Source organism: Miniopterus schreibersii (assembly GCF_964146895.1).
Source record: "Miniopterus schreibersii genome assembly, chromosome: 11".
Classification (NCBI taxonomy): Eukaryota; Metazoa; Chordata; class Mammalia; order Chiroptera; family Miniopteridae; genus Miniopterus; species Miniopterus schreibersii.
In genome coordinates this window covers 1,032,819-1,045,662 of record NC_138111.1, presented here as the reverse complement: position 1 = coordinate 1,045,662, position 12,844 = coordinate 1,032,819, and the positions used below count along the sequence as shown (strand labels likewise).

The 12,844-nt window shown below is 59.7% G+C and overlaps 1 protein-coding gene across 15 annotated transcripts in view; it reads right to left on the bottom strand.

Moving 5' to 3' along the window:
- Nucleotides 1-9,040, bottom strand: part of DNM1 (dynamin 1) — a 40,215-nt gene extending 31,175 nt beyond the window's left edge. For all 15 annotated transcript variants that reach the window (XR_013999937.1, XR_013999938.1, XR_013999939.1 and 12 more), the window contains exon 1: nt 8,788-9,040. Coding sequence is in view for 12 of the 15 variants with exons in the window: in XM_081152575.1 (XP_081008701.1) it covers nt 8,788-8,948 (161 nt within the window). In the remaining 3 variants the exon portion in view is untranslated. The remainder of the gene's footprint in view (nt 1-8,787) is intronic.
- Between the last annotated feature and the right edge of the window lie 3,804 nt (nt 9,041-12,844).

Here is a 12,844-nt window from a genome sequence, read left to right as displayed (position 1 = left end):
GTAAAGGACAAGCAGCTTATAGGAAGCAGGCGATTAGTATGGGAGCTGAGGCCCTCTTCAGACCAGCATCTCCAGGGCCGGGGTGGGGAGGGGGTCCCATCTCTGCCATGGCCCAGGTTCTCAAAGTGAGGCCCTCCCAAGGCCTGCACCAGGATTCCCTGGGCAGTTGGTTAAAATGCACGTTCCTCACATATGCTGGGTTACAATCTCGTGAGGTGGAGTACAGGGGAGGGGAGGAGGGAACCTGGATTTTAAACTCAATCCCCATGCGATTTTCATGTTCCCTTTCAAGTTTAAGGGTCACTGGCTTAGTGGTTAGGAGCTGGTGCCAGGCAGAGGCTCTGGGTTAGAATTCTGCCTTGGCCATTCCCCAGCCTGGTGACCGTAGGCGAGTTGCTTTATTCTCCAGGTCTCAAGTCCTCAGCTGTGAACCAGCATCATCTAAACCCGGTGGCGGCTGCTACCCCATGTGGCTGCCGGAGGATTCACCGAGCCTGGCCACGGAAAGAGCTCAGCCGGTGGGTGCTCAGCAGCTCGAGGAACCCCTCCGAGGACGGCTTCCTGTTCTCAGCCTCCTGCCTAGGAGAATTCTCAATCATCAGCAAGGAATCCAAGATCCTGGAGAACCCTCGGCCTCACCTGCTCTGGGCACTGAGGCCCATCTCAGGATTCTGACCCCGAAACGCTGGATCAAACGATGGGCACCGAGGAGACGTTTCAGAGAACATCTCACTCTCACGTCATTGTCCGAAGGGTGGGCAGAGGCCCAGAGAGGGGCAGGGAGCCATGAGGCCACAGTAATGGGTCAGGTGGCTAAGATGGACCCCCAGGGGCCTGTTTTCTCAGCTCCCCGCCCCTGGACAGGCAGTGAAGAGCACCTGCTGGCTCCTGTGTCTAGACTGTGAGCGCCTCGCTCCCTGCCAGATTCCCTCGCTGGGCCCCGGCTCAGCACATAGTAGGTGCTCTGGCAACATTGGAAAGAGGCAGCACAGCTGAGGTCTAGCAGCTCCTCAGCTCCGGCCTTTCACCTGGACACACTGTCCCCCAGTGCTCTGTTTAAGTGTCCTCGGTCGCCTCCCCCTCCTGGGGAGTCGGGCCTGATCCAGCCTCCAGCCAGTGCCCCCCTGCACCTCCCACCCAGCTCCTGGCTGGCCTGGGGGAGGAGAGAACAGGTGTCCAGAGAAAAGTGTGCTGGGCCCACCAGCCTCGGTGGCCGTGGGGGCGGGATGGATGATGGCATGCCAGCTCTCCCGCTCACTTTGGGCAGATGGTGGTTTCCCAGGGAGGGCTTGTCTGCCATCTGCAGAGGCACCCTCAAACCTGAGGCACAGGGAAGGTGAGATAAACACCTCTCAGGACCCCCACACGCCACATGCTCCCTGTCTGACTTGGCACTGTCACCCCCAGAGGGGTCTGGAGAAAGTACACCAAAGGTCCTACTTTGGTGCTTGAGGTCAGAGCCCAGAGCTCAGGCACCCTGGTTCCTAGGCCCTGCTGAATGCAAACCAGGCCAGAGAGCACCGTGCTTGGCCTGGCGTGGACCCAGCGGCGGTCATCCTGATAAGTCTCCTATTTCCGGGGCTCTGATGTCAGACGGGCCTGGCATTGAATGTCAGAGCTGCCACTTAGGAGCTGTGTGGCTTAAATGACCATACCTCTCCGAGCCTCAGTTTCCACATCAGTAAAATGGGTTGCTTTGAGGCTTATATAAGTTAATGCCGGATAAATGGTAGCCGTTGGAATTATAAATTACAATAACTTGCTGAGCAAGCTGAGAACGTAGGCTGGTCCCCACAACCATGTCACCAAATGGTGCAGCAGGGAGGGAGCTGGAAGGTGGGTCTCCAGGAGGTTGGCTGGAAGAGCAGGCAGTGGGCCAGGATATTTCCAGCCAAATCTTGCCCCTGGGAGTGGGCGGCAAAGGGTCCGGCAGGCCCTGAGGTGTCCTCTAAAGCAGGGAGCTAGAGTGGAGGTGAGGGTGGAGGTGGGCCAAGAAATACAGTTGGGACGAGGCGAGGCTGCCTCTAGGCAACAAGTCCCTCTCTGTTCCTGCTGCCCCGGGAGGCCCCGGGCGTGCCCACATCACACAGCCCACGGGTTTCCAGGGGAGACTCGAACATTTAGGGGCAGTCCTGGCTTTGGTATTCCCCGATGTTGGCCTGTCCTGAGAGCAGGGGCTGGGCTGGTCCCCTTTGCCACCATATCCCCAGCACCCAGCACGGAGCCTGGCACACACCAGGCACTCTCGGCAGCCCTGTTGGCCGAAAGAATGATTTGAAGACGAGCTCCTCCGGTTCTCCCACCATCGCCAGGCACAGAAATGGAAGAGTGTTGCCCAAGGTCATAGTGCGAGTTGGTGACAGGGTAGGACTGGTACCCAGGTTTCTGGACTCCAAGTTCAGTGCTCGCTCCACAACAATTATTTTCTCTATTAGGAAAAATCTATAATTTTTCCTCCTACTGTATCTTTCAGTCTTTCTTACTTTTTTTTTTATTTCTTACCCAAGAATATTTTTTCCATTGCTTTTTGGAGAGAGTGGAAGGGGGGAAAGAGAGAGAGACATCGATGTGACAGAGACACATCAATTGGTTGCCTCCCGGGGCCCAGGATGGAGCCTGTAACCGAAGTACATGCCCTTGACCGGAACCGAGCCCGGGACCCTTCAGTCCCTGGGCCTGTGCTCGAACCACTGAGAGCAAACCGCCCACAGCCTACCTTTCTTCTTGGCTTTCTTTCCTTCCTTCCTTCTTTCCTCCCTCCCTCCGAATGCTGAAGACTTTATATATTTTTTGAAATGCAAATCGATTTCTCTTTTGCCCCCTACTTTTAAAAATCTTATGTTCTCCCTTTAAAAAATATTCAGAAGGGGAAATAAATGGCGATGGAAGGAAACTTGGCTCCGGGTGGTGAGCACACAGTACAGTGTACAGATGACGTATTCTAGAATCGCGGCCCTGAAACCTATATAATTTTATTGACCAATGGCACCCCGATAAATTCAATAAAAATATCCAGAAACTACATAAAATGTTTTGCAAATCCAAAGCAACCACCGTCCTCACACCCGGTATCACCACTGTAACACTATCACTGAGAACACCACCCGTGGCAAACCCTGACGGCTGCGACGGCTGCCGGGGACGCCGGGGCTTTCAAATCCGCGCCATCGCAGGCCCGCGGGCCGATGGACGTGGGCTAAACTAGACTGTGATCATGGGCGCACAGCCCTGCGGATATGCTCGCAGTCGCCGAGCTGTGCGCTCAAACAGGTGAATTCTCCGGCCTGTGCATTATGGCCCAAGAAAGCCGTTCGAGGAGGCGGCACCCTCCTGCCCGGTGCTCGCGGGGCTGAGCGGCTGGTGTGACCAGCTCCCCCATCTGCAGCGGGAAGAAACTGAGGCTCAGAGAGACCAGCAGGGGCCCTCAAACCGGGCTCCTCTCCACACTTAGGTAGCAGCTCTACCTGCCTGACGGCTCCACCGACGTTTCCCGTCACTCAGTCCGGAGCGACATCTGGCTATTTTTTATCATCAGCTCTGCCACTAAATTATTTCCTTTCTCCAAACCTCAGTTTCCCCATCAGTGAAATGGGACAGTCCATGGAGCAAGGAGTCCCCAGGGGGTCCCCACGCACCCCTCCTGGGTCACATCTGAGCGCCCTGAAATTCCCTCTCACGCAGGCCCAGGCCCGTAGCTAGTGTCTGCCCTACTATGTGCTGCCCTCACTTCTGAGAGGCAGTCCCGGGGCCAAGCAGGGATCCTTTCTGGGGCCATGGATGGAGCTGGGCCCACATGTGAGCCCAGAAGGTCCCTTGTGGTCCAGGACGGAGGGGAAGAGACAGGCGTGGCCTTCATTCCCATCACGGGACCCCGAGGAGTCCGAGAGCCTAAATTCCATCCAGCCTGCGGGTGGTCGTGAAGGTGCATGTGTCGAGGCTGGAGGGCAGAACGCCTTGTACTCAATTCCTCAGCTGACTTATAACCGGAATATTTAGACCCGTGACACGTGGGCCTCCGTTTCTGCTCTTGTCCGACGCCTTACAACACCGTGCCCATGACCGGCGTCCCCCACCCACTCCTGCCCCGTCCCTCTGTATCAGCTCCCTGAGTCCCCTCCCCTGAGACTCTGACCCTCTGACCCTGGCCAAGGCCTGGGAATTCTCCTGGCGCCAGGGACAGATGCGGAAGCTGATGCCATCGGCAAGAATCACCTTTCAAGCCACCACTGCATGGGACGGGGCCAGCGGAAGGTGGCCGGGTGGGCGCTGGAGTGAGCTCTAGGAGCCGCTCAGCTCGTGGCGGGCGCACGCTCTGAGCACCCAGAGGCCTGAGCAGGGTGGCTGCCCCGCGGGCAGCAACTCGGGCTCCCTGCTGGCTGCCCAGGGGTCACTCACGCCTCCCTGACCTTCCTGGTCCCACTGCGGCCTCTGCTCCTTGGGCCTTTGCTCAGGTAGGACCTGTGCCTGGAGTATGTTGGCTCCTTTGCCCAACAAGTCCCAGTTTTGCCCAGGTCCGGACTTCAAAGCTCAGATGCCTTCTCTGGCCCCTGATGACACCCTTCCCTCAATTCCATGCCCCTCATCCCTTCTCCAGACACACAGCAGAGCTCTCTCTGTGATTTAGTGTCTGTCTGTCCCGCTTGGCTGTGAGCCCCCGAGGGCAGCAATGGGTCCAGCTTGTTCAGAGCTGTGTCCTCAGGGCCTGGCATGCTGCAAGGGCCACGATGTCAGTCCCCTCTGCTCAGTGACTCTCTACCTATAATGTTTCAGTTATCCCCCAGTTCTCTTTGGCCTCAGTCTCCAAATCTGAGAAATGAGACCACTAAGGTGTATCTCAAAGTGTTCAGAGGAAGAGACAGAGTTTAGTGGTGGGGATGGGTTGTCCCCCATGGGAAGGGCTGGGGCTAACCGGGAGAGGGGCCCTCGGGGGCCAGAGACCAGTGCCAGGCCGTGCTGGGATAGAAACGCGGAGGAAGGGGCAAGGGCATTGGTAGGAGGCAGGGACCTGAGCAGGGCCAGGCGGAGTCACCAGGAAACCCAAACCCTTGCCTCCCAGGCTGCCCCGTGAGCTCTGGGCAGAGGCTCCCTCACCAGGAGGGAGCCTGCCCAGGTGGGAACAGAACTGGCACATCCTCTCTGCCACATCTTCCCTAGAGCACTTTGCGGGCATTATCTCAACACTCACTACCATCCCATGAGGGAGGTGCTGTATTAACCCATTTTACAGATGAGGAAATAGCAACTGAGAGGGCTCAGCTTATAAGTGGCAGAGCTGAGCTACAAACCCCGGTCTAATTCCAGAGCCTGAGCTCTCAGCCCCTCTCCCACATTCCCGCTGGCCTTGGCCTCCCCAGGGGCCAAGCAGGCAGGGAGGGTGGGCTCTGTCCATCTGTCAACCGGCCTGGGCACCAGAGCGAGAGAGGCCGGGCGCCGGGGCCTGGAAGCCTGGCCCAGGACGCCCCACTCTCGGGGCTGGACAGGCACTGTGGGGAGGAGATAGGCAGCCGGGGTCAGATAAAGTGGAGCCTAGGGCAGCAGGCATCTGCTCATGAAATGTCGGGGTGTCTGGGGGCCTCCGCACACTCCTCTGCCTGACGTAGCCCCAAGATGAGCTCATCTACTCTACGAGGACGGCTTCCAAATTTATATTCCCAGCCGCCTTCCCCCGAGCTCGCAACACTGCCTACCCCACACCTCAGACTCAACATGTTCAAAACCAGACTCCTGATCTCACCCTGCCCCCCGAGCCTGCTCCTCCTGTACTCCGCTAATGGCACCGACGCCCGCCCAGGGTCAAGGACCTCGAAGCCATCCTTGAGCCCTTTCCCCCACCCTCCACATCCCACCCACAGGCAAGTCTCCTGGGACCTTCTTCAAAATACGTCCTGAACCCCACCTTCCCCCCTCACCCCTAAAGCCTGGTCCAGGCCCCGTCACCTCTTGCCCACAGCAGCAGCCTCCTCAGCTCTCTCCTGTCCCTCTGGTGCCGCCCTCCCCAAGTCACACGCTTGCTGGAATCAGCTCAAGTCACTCCACCACTTAAAAGCTCCGAAAACACACACCCAGCTCCTCACCACAGTCTCGGGGCCTCGTAGATCCAGCCCCTGCCGTGTCCTATGTGCTCACCCAACACCAGCCACAGCGGCTCCTCTCTGTTCTCCAGACACACCAAGTTTGTTGCTGCCCCAGGGCCTTTGCATTTGCTGTTTCCTCAGCAGAGAACGCTCCTCCTGGGTTAGCCAGATGCTTCTCCTCCCTTAGGTCTCTTCTCAGGCCACCCCCTCCTGGAGACCTCTGTGCTCATCCCTGAGGACAGCAGCCCTTCTCCCTCCCCAGCACTGACTGCAGCGCCCAGCTGTCCTCACGGACATGCGTCTGCGTTCACGATTCCGGTTTCCTCTCTGGAATGCAGTTTTGGTCTTTTCTACCATAGAATCCACAGTCCGGAGACACTGTGGACACCCCACGAATGTGGGCTGCGTGGCTGAACAAATCAGCCTCAGTTTTCCCTTCTGTAAAAAGGGATGTGGAAACAGCAGAGACCCAGGCAAGGCCTAGCAGGGTCCTGGGCTGCTGCTGGGCCACCTCCACTGCAGGGCTGACAGCAGGGTCCGCCGAGGTGCCCGAGGCGCCCGGGAGCCTCTGCTCTTTCTGATGCGTTTTCCACTTTCTCTCCATGGGGGGTTGACTCCCGGGAAGCCCCAGGAGGCAGAGCGGCTGTTACCATGCTGACGGGTCTGGGGACGCAGCCCGAGATGGAGAGGTAGGGAGGCCGGGCTGACTGGGGGCCCTACCCTGGGCCTGCATCTGAACACCATGCCCCCTCCTGCAGGGCCACCTTCAGAGGGCATTGGGGTGTGGAGGGCAACGAGAGGGCCCACCACTCCACGAGCAAACAGCTGTGGCCACTGCTGGCATCTCTGCCGGACAGTCAACTCCGAGAGGGCGGCGGCCAGGTCTGCCCGGTCACACAGGCCCCCAAGCCTAACGCTTCCCTCCCATGCGTTTACAAAGGGCTTTTACACACATGGCCGCAGCGGAGCCCCACAGCCACCGTCTCAGGAGGGCAGGGCAGCAGCTGTCGGTGCTCCCATCCTACAGATGAGGAACACGGAGGCCCACATACCCGCACAGCCGTCCTGGGTCCGGGTCAAGGCCCGGCTCTCGGAGGCCGTGCAGGGTCCATACTAGGAACTGGGCTTTCCAGGTTGTGTGACCTTGGGCAAGGCGCCTGACCTGAGGGTCTCAGTTTCTTCATCTGCAGAATAGGCACCACGGTGCCTGCCTCACGGGGCTGGTGTGAGCCACCCTGGGGACCATGGTGTGGGCACGTGATGGGAGCTGAGGTCGCCCTCCCTCCATACTTCCCACCCGGAGCGCACAGCCTGGCACAGAGCAGGGGCTCAGCCAACGTCCGATGGGTGGAAGGGAGGCTGCGCTTGTACCCCGTGAAGGTGGACGTCCACCGGTGCCATCCGATGCACCAGGCCTCAGGGCCGCAGGCTCCCCCTCGCCACCTCACTCTGACTGCTGGGCCCCGGGGGGAAGGGGCCCATCTGTGTGTCCCTCGCCTGTGTCTCTGCAGCTCCACGGGTCACGTGAGCAGGAGGAGGCCTCTTCGGAAGCCAATCCCCAAAAGACAGCCGGCCTCCCCCTCTGCTGACCAGATGGGCCCCGGCCGCCCCCACGGTGACTTTCCAGCATCCCACGGACGCAATGCTCCCGTCAGGACCCTTCTCTCTGCCCCATGGGTGCCCTGCTCTTCCCGGCCGGGGCACAGGAGAGGCAGTCCAACCATCCAGTCCAACTGCCCACAGGAGGGACGGGAGACTGAGGCTCAGAGAGGGCAAGTGAGTGGCCTGAGGTCTCGCAGCAGAGCCTGGCTTGGACCCCGGATGTCTCCCCCAGAACTGCTGTCCCTGGAGGGGGGGCCTCTGCCTCCCTCTCCCACAGCCCGTCTCCTTCTTAGCTGTGAAGGTCACTGGAGGAAAACTAGGGTTCCTGGAGGCGAGGGAGGGAGGTGCGGCGGGGGGTCAGCATCGCCTCCCGCCTCCTCCCAGCTGCCCAGCCCCCACCGCCTCTCAGCACTGGGGACAGCGTCATCCTCTCCTTCCTTCCCAGCACCCCAAAGCCGTCTCCGCCTCCCCTTCCTTGGGGGCGCCTGGGGGTCACGACCTGCCCGCCCCCCCAGGGCCTTTTGTCTGGGCGGCTGCCCCCCACTCCCGCCGCCTGGCCTCCCGGCGCCCGCGGATCAGAGGCGGGCGGGGATTAGGCTCCGCGACAGGACGGGCGACGGGCTCCCCGCCCCCCTTGGTCATCCCGGCGGCGCCGCCTCCCCCGCAGCCCCTCGGCCGGCCGCGGGACGGGTCCGGGCGGCTTCCCCACGCCCTGCGCGTCCGCGCCCCGCGCCCCCCGCGCGCCCCGCGCCGCGCTGCGCACGGATGGCCGCCCGCGCCGCAGAGGTGCGTGTGCGCGCCCCCGGGCTGCGGGGTGCCCCTCGGTGCAGGGACCCCGCGGGGGGCAGGGCGCTGTCCTGCGCCGGCCGGCGGGAGCGCCCCGGGGTGCTGCCCCTCCGCGCGGCTGGGGAGGCGCTGAGTAATGCAGGCCCCTCGGGGCGCACGGGGTGCCGGCGCCGGGTCCCGGGGGGCGGGTGGGAGGAGGGGGCGCTGCCCCCCGGGGCTCTGGGGAGGGCCCCCGGCTGGAGGAGCGGGGCGCCCGCGCGGTGCAGCGCCGGGGCGGTGGGGCGCCGTCGGGGCGCGGCGGGGGCCCGGCGCGCGCCGCCCCTACCTGCCCACGAAATTCTCCAGCACCGAGCTCTTGCCCGCGCTCTGGCCGCCCACCACCGCGATCTGCGGCAGGTCGAGGTCGGCGTTCTGGCCGATGGCGGAGAAGGCGTCCTGCAGCCGGTTGACCAGCGGGATGAGGTCCTCCATGCCGCGGTTGCCCATGGCTGCGGGGCCCCGCGGGCTGCGATGCGGCCGCCGCTCGCGCTCGGGGCTCTGGCTGCGCCGCTGCAGCCGCGCGCGCCGCCCGCCTGCGCCAGGGCCCCCCGCCCCTCGGGGACCGAGCGCGGCGCTGCCCCGGCTGCCGACAGAGGGCGCCCGCGGCCGCGCAGGCAGCCCGGGGCAGTGCGCAGGCGCCGCCCGCGGCACCCTGGGGATTGTAGTTTTCGGTCCCTGCGGGTTTCGGGGCGCCCGAGCAGCGTCTGGCGGGGGGCGGGGCGCGGAGGCTGCACCGGAGATGTCATTTCTGGGAAGGGGCGAGGGCCTCACGCCTAGGAGCGGGCCTCTTGGACAGTGGTCGTGGCTGCCTCGTTCCATCTCACAGATGGGGAAACTGAGGCTTGGAGAGGAGACGGGCCTCCTCCAAGGTCACGGCCTCGGGGCACCTACTGTAAGCCAGGCCCGTCCAGGGCGCGGGAGACAGGCGGCAGGGAGCAGGACAGGCAAGGTCTCCACCCTCACCGACCTTCCCTCCAGGTGGCAGAAACGGACCGTCCGTGACCAAGCAGATAAATGAAACAGTAAAAGCGAAAACAGGTTATCCTAAGAGCCACGGAGGACATAAACGGAGGGTGTGGACAGAGGTACCTGGGTGGGTGCGGAAAGTCCAGTTAGCCTGGGAGGAGTGTGAGGGGCTGTTCTCCCAGGAGGTGACTTTTGTGATGAGAGGCCAGCCACAGGCAGGCCAGGGGGAAGAGATGCCAGGCCCAATGAGCCCACAGAGCAGAGGCCCTGACACCTACTGAGCAGGCCATTCTTGGGAGAGTTAGGACTTCCTGTCCTAGAGAGCAGTAGCCTTTGCCCCAACGCATTGGGGTGATGGCAAAACAGCGGGATTCGAATCCAGGACTCCTGCAACCCTGCTCTGTTGATCTGTTTCACAGAGAGACCATGGGGCTCCAGGCCCAGCCATGCACCTCTGCATGGAAGGAACCTCATTTTAACTCCCGACACAGAAGCTAGGAAAGGGAGGCCAGCCTACCCTGTGCGGTTGGGGGCCAGCGGGTCATGTCCTGTGCATAAACGGGGTGGGGGACAATGCCGGGAGAGCAGCGGCCTGTGACTCGGAGAGCGTCATATACATCTTTCCTGAGCCAGGCACTATGCCGGACCCCAGAGATAAAGCAGTGAGCAAAACAGATGAGAAGTCCTTACCCACAGGTGGCTTGTAGTCCGGCGGAAATAGAGACACAAGGTGCAGATAAGCTAATACGAACGGCTTGGTCACATGGCGATGCGTGCTTGGGGAAGCAAGGAGGCTGGGGGAGGTTGGGAGCAGGGGCAGTGCTGCTGCTGTGTGATCGGAGTGGTCAGAGGAGAACTCTGGTAAGCTAAAAGATTCTGTGTGTGTGTGCGCTTAAATATTCTTATTGGTAAGGTAAACGTTTTGGGTTTTTTTAATTTTAATTTTTATTTATTTATTTTTTAAAAATATATCTTTATTGATTTCAGAGAGAGGAAGGGAGAGGGGGAGAGAGAGAGAGAGAAACATCAATGATGAGAGAGTCATTGATCGGCTGCAGCCCGGAACCTGGGCATGTGCCCCGACCAGGAATCGAACCCCGATCTCTTGGATCCTAGGTCGATGCTCAACCGCTGAGCCACGCCCGGCTGGGCTTGGGTTTTTTTTTAATTGTTAAGGTAAAAGAAGCAGAGACGTGAAGGAAGTGAGAGAGTGACACGTGTAGACACGTAGGGGGGGAATTTTCCAGGCAGGCCCTGTCCTAGGAGCCGGGCCTGGGTCTTAGACAGCTGTGGGATCCAGGTCCCTCTAGGCCTCTGTTATCCAATCTGGGTAATGGGGATACTGTTAGATCCGAATGCCTGTGAAGGGCATGGCCCTGGCCTGGCGCTAAGGAGACTCTTATTAAACCGCTGCTTTGCGGATGCCAATGGTAACAGCCCTCCCGACGGCGGGAGCGTCAGCTGCACACGGCGCACACCCTGAGCAGCTGCCCCAGCCGGCCTGTCATTATGCTCTGAGAGCCAGAGGGAGCAGAGCTGAAGCCTGGAGCAGGGCCATTCACTTGCCGAGCGGGTGCCGTTCGCCGGTGTCTGCCTGCAGGGTGCCCTCATGGCTGGGTTGTTCCTCCTAATTAGGATAGTGAAACATTTGTAAAAATCACACTTTACACAGTACTTGAAAGCTCCCGATCATCCTCCCACCCAGAGATAACCAATGCTTACAGTTCGGTGTTTATTCTGTTTTCCCCATATACGTTCATTTTGTTGCTACAGAAACGGGGTCACACTGCATATCCCCTGTTCTGTTGCGTCACTGACGCGGGGCCAGCAGCCCCCGGAGTTGGTCGGGAATGCAGACTCGCAGGCCCCACTCGTGACCCGAGGGGTCACAACCTGAATTTAGTAAGAACCAAGCGCCCCAGGAGATTCCTGTGCACACCAAAGTCAGAGAAGCTCCAGTGTCTCTTATCATGAGCAACGTTTTTTAGTAACAGTGTGTCCTGGACTATCTCAGTGTAAGGACAGAGAACGGCCATGTTCCTTGTTCCTGGCTGCGTAGTTTCCCACCGGTTGGCCCTGCTTTTGTTCCCTCGTCTGCTACAGATGCTGAGCTTGAAGAATGGATGAATGAAATGCCACTGTGGGGTGCAGGGAGGGTGGATGTTCTGGGGAGAGTAACCGACATAAGCAGAGGCGTGGAATCAGAAGGGAAGTGAACCCGAACCCGGCCCTGGCCTCATTCCCCTCTGACTTCGGCGAGGACTGAAGGATTGCAGATGGTTCCCTCCGAGCGCTGAGAAGCTGGGGGCCCCGAGGGCAATGCATTAGATGCGAGTCTTAGAAATGGCTTTGACTCTCTACTTGGAGCACCCGAGAGGGAGAAGTCTCTCTGGAGCTCCTGCAGCTTAAACCACCCACTGAGCTGGGCGGCTCGACCCCAGGAACATTCGCTGGGCATTTCGTCCCCGCCGGGTTACTGTGCTCGGGGACTCAACCCTCAGCAGGGAGGAGATTTTATAGCTAGATGAGGAAACTGAGGCACAAAGGGGTTAGTGAGGAATGAGCCCACGGTCATAAAGCCAGCAAGTGATGGGGTGAGGTGTGAACAGAGGTGGTGAGACTCAGAGCTTCCACGTTTCTGGCCTACACTGCACTACAGCAGCTCTTTTAACAAATTTATGTTATACACACATATATATACATATATATAAATGCTACATCATTTTATTTTATTATTTATTTATTTCTAAAATATGTTTTTATTGGCTTCAGAGAGAGGAAAGGAGAGAGAGAGAAACATCACTGATGAGAGTCATTGATCAGCTGCCTCCCACACGCCCCCTACTGGGGATTAAGTCCAAAACCCGGGCATGTGCCCTGACCAGGAACCGAACTGTGATCTCCTGGTTCATGGGTAGACGCTCAACGACTGAGCCCACCGCCCAGGCGTAACCTATATATTTTTAATGCACATAAAACACCAGCATACAGCAGGTGCTCAATAAACGCTGGGTGTATTGAATTGAACAGCGGCCTCACTATACAGCTCCTGGGTCAAGCCATTGTATTTAGTCGCTCAGCGTGAGGAGAGTCTGGGCCCTCTGGGTTCGTTTGCTCATTTATTCTTCAACAGGTATTGGTCAGTGGCTACTTCATGCCAGACCTCAAGCAAGGCATAAGGGGACAAAGACATTAATAAGACGTGGGACATGTCCTGCTAGAACGAGGATTCACTGGGGAGAGAAAGACAAGCTAAGCACCTGGCCCGGTCTGGGGCAAGGTCGCTGCGAGGAATCAGCTGAGCCAGGCCGGGGTACACACAGTGCCCTCCTCTGCGTGGCTGGGGGCTGGGCTCCGATATTTCCCAGGGGCTGCCG